Source organism: Hordeum vulgare, chromosome 2H (genome assembly GCF_904849725.1).
Source record: "Hordeum vulgare subsp. vulgare chromosome 2H, MorexV3_pseudomolecules_assembly, whole genome shotgun sequence".
Lineage (NCBI taxonomy): Eukaryota > Viridiplantae > Streptophyta > Magnoliopsida > Poales > Poaceae > Hordeum > Hordeum vulgare.
In genome coordinates, this window is record NC_058519.1 from 119629681 (window position 1) to 119640707 (window position 11027).

The following is an 11027-nucleotide window of genomic DNA, read 5'->3' on the forward strand; positions in this document are numbered from 1 at the left end:
TATCATCCATTTTCACATGAGAGTATAAAATAAAACCGTTTATTGCATTAAATAATGAATTTGATTATTTTTTGTCTTTTTTACTTTTCATGTAAAAGAAGGGCCGTAAGAGCATCTCCAACAGGCGCGCTATACAAGCGCCGCGCCGTAAAAAAGGCAGTTTTAGCGCGCGCGCAACGCGGCGGGCAGCTCCAGCGAGCGCGCAAAAACGGTGCGCGCGCCATTTCCAGTTCAGCGCGCTGGCCGAAACGCAATCTCGCGCCCCTTATTTGCTGCGCCGGCTCCCGCGCGCGCGACTCTCCCGCGCTCGCTCCTGCTCTCTCCCGCGCTCGTTCCTCCACTCTCGCGCCGCCCCCATCCGAACCGCGCCGCCGCCGCGGCGTTGAAAAAGCCAGAAGGTAAGAAAAATCTTGATTTCCACAATGCTCAGGCGGCTGCTAGAAAAGATGTGGAGAGAGCATTTGGGATTTTGCAAGCCCAATTTGCTATTGTGAGAGGACCGACTAGATTTTGGGATCAAAAAATGCTTTGGTACATCATGCACGCTTGTGTGATCATGCACAACATGATCATCGAGAATGAGCGTGGCCAAGATTTAGACTACTCACAGTATGATCTCTTGGGACATCCCGTGCGAGTGCGACGGAGGGCTGAAAGGGTAGCCCGTTTTGTTGCCTCCTATCATGCCATTCGGCGTCCCGCAATGCACAATGATCTTTAGAAGGATCTGATTGAAGAGTGGTGGGCATGGCATGGACGACAAAGAGCATGATTTGATTGCATTATTTGTATTGTATTGTTCATGAACTACTGGTTGTGTTTATTGCATTATTTGTTGTACTGAACGATAAACTATTTGTTTGAGTTGTAATAACTATTTATTGTTGATTTATTTTGTTTGTTTGATCGTTTTTTTTCTATTTTTTGAAATGTATATGTGGTTTGTGCGTGCTGCGCGCGCTGCATTTTTGGCACTGTTGGAGCGGCGCGCGCTGTGCATTATAGCACGGCTGTTGGAGACAGCGCCTATCCCCGCGCTAAACCAGCCGAAGCGCGCGCGGTAAATACATTTTTTGGACGCGGCGCGAAGCGCGGCAGTTGGAAATGCTTTAAAAGTGTTAAAATTGCTTAAACCTAAAAAATCCTTGGGAAATGGTTACGCCCTCGCCGGTGCGAGCGAAACAAACAGCTATCAACCAAACGTCACTGGGAAACGCGGCCGTGCCATTGAGCCCCACAGCGACAGGCAGGCAGTGAGTCAGTCGGTCACCCCGGTCCAGCTCCAGCATGCAGCAGAGTCCCCTGCCACTGCCACAGTCTTCCCCATGGCCTATAGCTGCTAGCTTCACGTGAGCGCCCAAAGAAAACTAAGCAGCCTTCCCTCCCTCGCTGCTTGATTTGCTTGGCTTCGCTCCCCCTCCACCCCCCGTAAATCTGAGCAGCGCCGCATTTAATGCCCCCTCTCCCCTCCGGTCTCCCTCCCAAACCCCTCCTCCTCCCCCCCGTCCCCTCCCGCAGATCAAATCCATGCGCCGGCCGCCGGCCGGCCGCGCGACTTCCTGATTCCTGTAAAGGCCGGCCCTTTCTCCTTCCCCCACTGATCGGCGGCGCCCTTTGATGCGAGGATAAGAAGGAAGGAGGGTTCCGTTCCGCCAGGCGTTTCTTCCGTCTTCTCGCAGCCGTGCTGGTTGTCAGGGGCGAGGCGATGAGGCGGCATGGGTGGCAGCTCCCTTACCACCCTCTCCAGGTCCGCTCTTGTCTCCCCGGCGGTGAAATTTTTGTGCATTACGGCTTCTTTCCCACGGCGAAGGACCGATGGACGGATGCTTGCCTGCTGCAGGTGGTCGCCGTGTCCGTGTTCTTGGCGCTGGCGTTCGCCTTCTACGTCTTCTTCGCGCCCTTCGTTGGGAGGAAGGTCTTCCAGGATGCCGCCGTGGGGCTCTACACTCCTCTGGTAACTATCCTCTTGCCTGCCCCCTCTTCCTCGCTGACAGGGTGAGTGCCCTGTGGTTTGGCTGGCACATTTTGGATCCCAATCTTGGTGCTGCATGATGGGCCCATCAAGTAGTGGTTACTGAACTTGGGGGGAAGTGCCCAAACAAAAATGTAGTAGTTCTCACCTTGAAATGGGCTATTTAGCACTCTTCCATATGCTGTTGAATTTCTGTGTTTGCGCGTTTGTTTGTTGGAGGGTGGTACAAGCTACCAAGTTTTTGTGGGTAGTCTTCTGGCCAATTCTGGCATTGTCATGTGACATGCCTAACCCTGCAAGTCACTGTCCTGCACTCGTGGTCGGTGAATTCTGCTTTCTTCTCAAGTTTATATGAGGGCTATTTTCTGAGTTTCTGCATGTGATGGCGGTGCAAACAATGGCGTATTATTAAGGGCAATCAGGAATTATGCATTCTGTGCTCTTAGTGCTTCTTTGCACAATCCAGTTTAGCAGTACCTTTGGGAAGTTCAGAATTTGTACACTGTTTGATCGGTAGGATTTTGTAACTCTGTTTAATGTTATGGTTCATTGTTCTGAGGGCGCAACCTAGGCCAGGAGGAGCCTATGGGCTGACGCTGTCGGCGCCTCGGTGGTGAACAGAACCACGAAGATAATGGGGAGAAGATAGTAGACAACAGATTAATAGCTTCTGGAAACTTTATTGGTTGATAGCTTCTGGAAACCAACGTGTTTGCCTCCTTGTATATATATGGGTAGCTACACAAGACTGTACTGGAAGGCTGTAATTCAAATAGAACTGTGTCTCTTGCCCAATACTCCTACACACTCAAAATTAACTAAGACTCCAGCTGGAAGCCTAAGAGCATAAAGACTGGAAGGTGCTAGACCAACCGGGGGCATGCTGGACGTAGGTTAATTCCCACATAACAGTTTAATCGAGAGTGACGTGATGTAAGTTTTATTTACTACAATTACGTTAGTTGTTTCTTATGGTCCTATCTTTCCGATACCATGGTATGGTTTCGGCGCTGTCTTGTTATAATCATGCCAAGCTGAGAAAGGAGTTTCCTTGCATTAGGTAATGTTATATCCTGCAAATGTGCTATCCCTGCATTATTCTTGACTTCTTTGTAGCCCACAGAGTGGCAGCAACATCATGGTCCTGCGCAAGTTCTTTGGAAAATGTTGTATCTATGCTGTAATGAGTTGGTAATATTCATGAGGGCACCTTTTTGGTCTTCAGGCATCTCTTTTTAACATTTGTATACATGTATTATAGAGTGGCATGCATCATCATGCCAGCACACTTTTCGTTTCTTCATGATTAACCATGTGTATTTCTTGTTCTTTGGGTCGAATATTAACCATGTGCTATTACAGTCAGAAATCAGGGAATCCTTGTATTGTATGCTTATGTTTCTGGATGAAATCTGATTTTCTTCAAAACATTACATGATTAAGTTCACAAAACTGGGAATTTATTGTGATGATGGAATGCACCACATCATGATTTAACACATGGCGGTCGTCGTAGATACACTTCTTTGGGCACACTTAATCCTAACTGCACCTTTCCCTACTTTTTTTTGCCTGATAACACCTCTTCACTATAGTAAAATTCTAAACTTTGATTAGGAATTGTTGTAAATACGTGGTGATATGACTATTTTATCAAGCTATACCCTTTATTATTAGAGAAAATAATTTATTCAGCAGAACCCGATTATGAATTTACTTAGCACTGCAATGGTTAAAGCAGCTGTTTAACTTAACACCTGATAAAAGCGTGTAACCTTCTTTTCTTTAGGTTTTATGTGTGTTCTTTCTGTACATCTGGTGTGCTGCGACAGATCCGGCAGACCCAGGGGTCTTCAAATCGAAGAAGTACCAAAGATTGTATGGAGGCTGCAAGCATAGGCGTCTAAAGGAATCCATACAAGGTGTTTCAGATGTTGGATTACAACTAGAGGGAACTGGAGAAAAGAGAGAACATGAGGTTACTAATGCTAATGAGAAGTCAATGACTGAACTGAAGAACAAAAGCTCGTCTTGCTGCAGTGCAACTTTCTCTGCATTTCTCCTTATATTCCGCCCTCTTTCTTTTGTTTTTTCCTGCTGCCAATCACATGAATGGTCCTCTGAGCAGCAAGACAGTGAAGACGGGATGTTTTTCTGTAGCCTTTGTGAAGTAGAGGTATGTTTCTTTCACCTGCTGGTGTTGATGTATGCTTTTGTATGCAAGTATTTAACGTGTTGCTTTTTGTGTAGGTGTTGAAGTACAGTAAGCACTGCAGAGTTTGTGACAAATGTGTGGACGGCTTCGATCATCACTGCAGGGTAACATACACCTGAATAAATATATCTCTTTTTATATATGATCATGAGCAATCCTCTTCTTATTTCAATTAGCGAGTATATATTAACTCACATGAATTTCTCAATTTCAACAGTGGCTCAACAATTGTATTGGAAAAATAAACTATAGGAGGTTTTTTCTTCTAATGACAACAGCCCTTTTCTTGGTAAGCCTGTGTTCTCTATCATGCCTTTGGTAGATTGTTTTTACAGAAATGCTGCAGATAGCCCTGATCTTAGTATAATGAAATCTAGTATAATCATGCAAGCATTTTCCAGGCATCAACTGCATTCTACAACGCAGTCGTTTTATGCATTTGAATTTGGTCATCATTATTGGAGAGAGCATTTTATTCCTGGTCCTTTTCATCCTAGTTGACCATTGACAGGTCTGCATGGTTTGTACACTTTGGACCAGCTTATCCTGCAATCAGCCACTGGAGTATTGGTGCTAGTTCTCTGCTTTGTTCAGCGAAAGGAATTCTCTATGCAGATTGTGTCAAAGCTAGGAAGCAGCTTCTCTATAGCGCCTTTCATCATTGTGGTGGTATGTTCAACCATCCTACTTTCTAATCCGCTGTTGAAAGTGCTAAGTGTTTTACTTGATCTTTCTTGAACTAATACTAAAATGGCTGATCTTCGTTCACGCAGGCATCCTGTACCATCCTAGCTATGATTGCTTTACTGCCGATTGCTCAACTTCTCTTTTTCCACATCCTTCTCATCAAGAAGGCAAGTCCTGTCACCATCGTATATTTGTAATGATTGTATTCTAACAATTCCGTTACTATGCCTGTGCCACTGGTGATTCTCAGACACTGTGAACATTGATTTGATAACGTACATGTAAATATTGAGTAAACAATTGTTACATCACTGGTCCATGATTTTTATGTTATAGTATCACTGATAAACTGCAAAGAAAACAGTGAAAAAATGAACAGATTAATTGTTTTTCTCTGAATTAGCAAATATATTTTGATATCATGGATAGTTTGTATTGTTGCCTTCCAAGGTGGTCTCAAAATTTTAAACTAAGTACCATTTTGTCAATTTGATGCAGGGAATCAGTACATATGACTACATCATTGCCCTGAGAGAGCAAGAACAAGAAGAGGTTAGCGGGGAGCAGAGTCCACAGATGTCTCATGTAAGCTCCTATGGTGGGCTTAGCAGTACTAGTTCCTTTGGTGCACTCCGTCGTGGTTCATGGTGCACTCCTCCAAGACTGTTTCTTGAAGATCAGGTGAGAACCCTACATCATCGAACTCAATGAATAACAAGAGAATAATTAACGTTAGAACTGGCTGTTGCTGGAAAAGTGAAGGTGCTTGTTTGCACATCATGTGTTAGATTTATAGCCTGAGTAGTTACTCATGTGAAGTGAAGTAGTCATAGCTGTGCGATTATTATTTAAACAGTCATGATGATCGTTGGTATGCCTTGGACATCTTGAACTTTCTTCAACCCATTATAATGTTGCACTTGCAAATGGCAACAAATGCACTTAGGTGCCATCATGAGTTCTGCACACATGGTTATAGAAGATACATGTATAACCTTTTCTGCATTCAGCATTTCCCCATCATCTCACGCATAATCTGAAGATACTCAAACTCCTTTGCAGTTTGATGTTATTCCATCAGAGGCTGGCTCTTCACATAACTCTGCTACCAAGAGAAAAGACGAAGAAGTAAGGAGGAAGAAAACCTCAGGGGCTGTGAAAATTAGTCCATGGGCACTGGCTCGTCTTAACGCAGAAGAAGTTTCTCGAGTTGCTGCTGAGGCAAGGAAGAAGTCCAAGGTTTTAGTGCCCATTAGAAGAGACGAGTATTCACTCGGTCATGAAACAGACAGTAGCTATGGAGGCATGAGTAGCAGGATTGATCTAGGACCTGATAACATGAGCAGAACAAATCGGAGAGGAAGGCCCCATGGTGATCTCTCTCTTAAACCTGTTGCAAAAATATCCTCAGATGCTATCGACAGTAATGGCAGCGACATGGTTAGTTTAGCACCGTTGCAACTTGAGGCGCGGAGTGCTTTTCATCCAAGCAGAGCTGCATCTTCCGCCAACATCGATGGGTCATCTCCTGATAGCAGTCTGGATTCACCAGATCTTCACCTGTACCGATTCTCAGGTGTCTCCTCGTCCGCAGCCGAAGACTTGCAGCTGGTAGCTCTCACTGCCCCGGGAAGCACTCCACATCATGGCATTCAGCTGTCTAGATCAACCAGCGATGGGTACGAAGCATCGGGCGGTGAAGACAGCGACCGCATCCCGTCAAGGATAGTGCACCGCTCCTCGAACTGGGCAAGCATCATTCTCAGCACCGATCAGGGTGTGCCCTCATCAGGTGCTCTTGTGCCAAAGGACAGATTGCCTTGACTTTCAATGCTCAGCTTCCTTCAGACCCAAGAATGTAAATGGCAGCAGGACAGATTGCCTTGACTTTCGATGCTCAGCTTCCTTCAGACCCAAGAATGTAAATGGCCCGCAGCGCCTCCGGTGTCCTGACTTGTTTGACGCCACCTCCTGGTTTCGGATCCTGTTTTGTCTCAGCTATGCATTTTTTGAATTCGGTAGGGTAGGGAATGTAGAATTGTTTCTTTTCGCCGTGGGCTCAAGTGCCTGTAGCTTTTGCTGTGAGATGACAGTTTCAAAGTTGTTGATATCTTCAGTATGTCCATTGGGGCCTCGGTTTTGTTGGTTCCAAACTGCTCTTACATTTTAGAGCAACTATTTCCGAGGTTGACTTGCTAGCTTCCTTCCACGTGGCGCATGAAGAGAACTATGGCATAGTTGGCCACTAGGGCGTCGTAGGCATTAAGGCTGGTCGTAATGGGAGTACCATAGCTAGTACTCCCTACGTTCCTAAATATAAGATTTTTTAGACATTCCACTATGAACTAGATACGGATGTACATAGACATATTTTAGAATGTAGATTCAATCATTTTGCTTTGTATGTAGTTCATAGTGTAATCTCTAAAGGTCTTATATTTAGGAACGGAGAGGGTATTATGCATGCCAATTAAACAATTTTAACGAGGTGGTATAGAATTAAATGAAGAAAGAGGAGGTTGAGTATCATATCATGATACCGTATCATATTAAATGTTGTGTTACTATGTGTCATGCATGGCAATAAATGACCTATCCTATGATACTATACATTACGGGCGTAGCGGTATATAAAACTCCCCATTACAACTAGCCTAAGAAATGCTACGGCTGTGCAGATTCAGTCATCTGAATCATATTTAGCAGCCCATTGTTAAGCTTCTGACAGCGTCCTAATATAAGTAATCTCTCTGAATATAGTCCTTTAGTTACACAACCAGGTCAAACGTGTCCGACTCACTAAGTAGATCTGAGACTAAATAACACACACTGGCATATAGGACGGCCCATGATAAAAGGTCAGCTAATTGAGTCAATTCTGCTTTGGTTAGTGGAAATTAAATTATGCTGTCAAGTCCTAGCACGTCAGCGTCGCAGGCTTGTGATTGGTCAGATTCAGAACCTAAATTCTTAAAGAAAACGAGGGGAAATGCTTGAGCACAAGGAAAATGAGGGGTTTCCAGGGTAACTATGTGATAGTACATTTCTTCAGTACAGTGAAATCGCACCTGCGATGTTTGTTTGTTTCTTTCAATTTATCAATAGCCTTGCACAGGCAAAAACAAAAACAAACAAAATGGAATTATTCAAATGTTTTACATCCAATTTGAGGCAAAAATGCAGTGTAGCTGTCGGTGCGAAGTATCCGCTCGACAGGTGACAGACATGAAGCTGAATCTTGCAGTCTTGCTTCATTTGGTTCTCTGCTAAATATAATCGCCCGATTCAACGAATACTACCACAAGTTTGTCTTGGGAATAATGCAATCCAGTAGTACTAAATGGAAGTCAATATACCGTGTTCATGATCTAAGCTTGGAAAAGGAGTACATCTGTCATATAAAAACATCGGTTATCAGTTCAAGCACCGCCTCGAGAAAGCATCGTTAGTAAATAAACAAGATAAAAGATGCTTCATACGCACATTCTAGGCTTGAGAGTTGACAAAGTTTTTACCATAAGGTCCGACCCACACTAAACAATGAAAATACTGTACTCCTCCGTTTCTAAATATAAAACCTTTTAGAGATTACACTATGAACTACATACATAGCAGAATGAATGAATCTATACTCTAAAATATGTCTATATATATCCGTATGTAGTCCGTAGTGAAATATCTAAAATGTCATATAGGAGTATTTAGGAATGGAGGGAGTATAACACAAGAATCATCATGGACATTTTTCTTAAACCTGTGTTTCTAGTGTCCAGCAAAGCAAATGGAGAACCCCAATTCTGATGCAAGGAGAGTAATTAACCATGTCTCAGAGGAACTTATATAGCAGTGATCTGTAATGTCTGCAGTTGAAGAATAGGTCAACAAAATAATCATGAAATACATATCTTATGTTGTTACAGACAAGCATCATTTAGAAGGCAGACTTTAAGTCACTGTAAAATAAATGCAGATCGAGTGCAGATTCATGAATCGAGTTTCTGAGTCATCGATACCTTAGTATTACATATATGTGCCCTTCGGTTCCGTATAACAAAAAATGTGTTTGAGATGACAAAATTCCACCGCAATTGAATTGATATACTAGTTACATCGTTTCAAAAAAATGCTACACACATTGCCAGCCCTCGGATCACTGCTGAGACAGATCAAGAATACACCAATATCTAAGTTCCCCCGGTCTTCTCTTTTGCATCCGCGCCATTACATGAGCCCCGAAGAACCCCCAAATGACTGCAAAAAGGTTTCTTTCACCATGAACATGAACCGATCGTGCACATTAGGCGTGTAATCTTGGCAAAAACCGGATATTGCCCACCTCACTTATTTCCCACCAGAATATGAACAGATACACCTTGAGAAAGAAACCTATAATCTTCTTCATCACCTGACTGAATCTGATTTGTCACCCATCATCATCTCAATCTCCTCGATTGAGCCTCCCTCCTCATCCAGGACTGCCAAACTCGATGATCGGCAAGTGAAGTAGAATACAGCACTCATCATTGAATCGATGAGCATCACGAAAGAGTACATGAGGATCAGCAATGGCCCCTCCCAGAGCCGAGATGAGCCATCCCCATAACTCAACGTCTTCACCCTGTGCTCAAACAGGCCCTCGACGAAGGCCAGACCAATGGTGGATACAAGAAAGATGAGCAGCCCCACATGGGTTTGTCCGCGCATCAGCTGCACCGACCGGCGCAGCGCATTGACCCCGGCCACGTCCTCAAGAACGGCAATGACTCCGCCGAGGCTGCACACTATGATGGTGTGCGCGTACACGATGGAGAACGCAAGCACCGTGAGGAGGCCCGCGGAGACGACAATGTCCGGCGGGTAGAGCATGGACTTGAGCGTGGAGCAGACGGTGACGAGGAGGGCGAGGAAGGCGGCGAGGCAGGCGGCGACGGCGGCGCACGAGAGGCCGTAGGTGGCGGCGAGGCGCGGCCAGGCGCGGCGCGCGAGGAGGGAGAGGTCGGCAGCCGGGAGGGGCTTGCCCGCGTAGACGGCCGCCACGGTGTAGGCGACGGCGGCGCGGGCGGCAAGGAGGAGCGTGAGGAGCGCCGGGAAGGAGACGACGGCGGCGACGAGCGTGGCGGCGAGGTGGTGCGCGAGCTGCTTGACGAAATGCGTGACGGGGACGCCCGAGTCGGCCGCGGCGACGAGGAGGCGGCGCGCGAGCGGCAGCACGGCGGCGCCCTCGAGCGCGGCGGCGGACAGGAGGAGGATCCCGGAGGCCGGGCAGAGCAGGAGGAAGAGCACGTAGGTGAAGGCGTGCGGGTCGGCGCGCAGCACGCGCACCGTCTCCCGCAGGATCTCCAGCGCGTTCATCGCCGGCAGCCGCACCGCCGCGGCCCCGCCCCCGTTCCGCGGGGGTGCCATCCCGCCGCTCCTCCGGGCCCGGGTCAGATCCGGGGCGAGATCAGGCTCTTCGGGCGACGACGTGCTCCGGCCAGCCCCCGCGCGCCAGGCAATGCGCCGCGGTGCGGAATGCGGCCGAGTGGCGGGCGGCGCGGGGTGGGATCCCGAGGGGCGGCAATGGAGTGGGGGGTGGGGGTGGGGGTGGAGGTGGAGGTGGAGGGGGTAGAAGCTTCTCCGGAGCAGAGATCGAGGGCTTTTGTTGAAGGGGGACGACGACGCGAGGGGAGAGAGAGGGTGACCCTGACACAGACTACCGACAGTTTACTACTGGTTTCTATGACACGTGGGACCCACCAGGGGGAAAGTTCCTTTCCGGCACTGCCATGTGGGGGCGGGTGGAGGCCTGGAGCTGGGTGAAGCTTCGTGGCACGCTCGTGTAGAGTGGGTCTCGTGCCTTGGTTTCCGCGCTGTGCAGTTTTCTCGTGCGGGTCAGTGGCGAGGCCATGGGGATCAACTGGGTCGCCTTCGTTTTGGGCAGAGACACTCATGAACAACGATGGCCACTGGCCTACTTTTTTGATGGCCTCGATGGCCACTGGTCTAAATAACGCTTGCGAATGCCGCTTTGGTTGACGCACATGTACGTAAGTCATTATCGTTACCGCTATAGGAAGCATGACTGATAGGAAGGCCACAAAACCGGCCCACTTGTTGGTTTGAGGGAGGGTCTTACACTAGAGAACTCACTCAATGATGCAAATAGCTACTCAA

At 46.9% G+C, this 11027-nt stretch overlaps 2 protein-coding genes across 2 annotated transcripts; one reads left to right on the forward strand and one right to left on the reverse strand.

Annotated features, from left to right (window-relative positions):
- Positions 1–1366: 1366 nt before the first annotated feature.
- LOC123425459 (probable protein S-acyltransferase 22) lies at positions 1367–7065 on the forward strand. The gene is made up of 9 exons (XM_045109164.1): positions 1367–1747; positions 1841–1954; positions 3762–4148; positions 4223–4291; positions 4405–4476; positions 4728–4856; positions 4961–5041; positions 5373–5555; positions 5937–7065. Exons 1-9 carry the CDS (start codon positions 1706–1708, stop codon positions 6696–6698), a joined length of 1839 nt encoding a protein of 612 aa, XP_044965099.1. The 5' UTR covers positions 1367–1705; the 3' UTR covers positions 6699–7065.
- Positions 7066–8830: 1765 nt separating this feature from the next.
- On the reverse strand, positions 8831–10528 carry LOC123429753. Its single transcript, XM_045113753.1, has one exon. It carries the CDS (start codon positions 10275–10277, stop codon positions 9276–9278), a length of 1002 nt encoding a protein of 333 aa, XP_044969688.1. The 5' UTR covers positions 10278–10528; the 3' UTR covers positions 8831–9275.
- Between the last annotated feature and the right edge of the window lie 499 nt (positions 10529–11027).

Bases quoted from the DNA above. Each gene is read 5' to 3' on its own strand.
- LOC123425459 (XM_045109164.1), top strand. From the start codon at position 1,706: ATGAGGCGGCATGGGTGGCAGCTCCCTTACCACCCTCTCCAG. The intron at 1,748-1,840 runs GTCCGCTCTTGT...TGCCTGCTGCAG, and splicing joins TCCCTTACCACCCTCTCCAG to GTGGTCGCCGTGTCCGTGTT. The intron at 5,042-5,372 runs GCAAGTCCTGTC...AATTTGATGCAG, and splicing joins ACATCCTTCTCATCAAGAAG to GGAATCAGTACATATGACTA.
- LOC123429753 (XM_045113753.1), bottom strand. From the start codon at position 10,277: ATGGCACCCCCGCGGAACGGGGGCGGGGCCGCGGCGGTGCGGCTGCCG.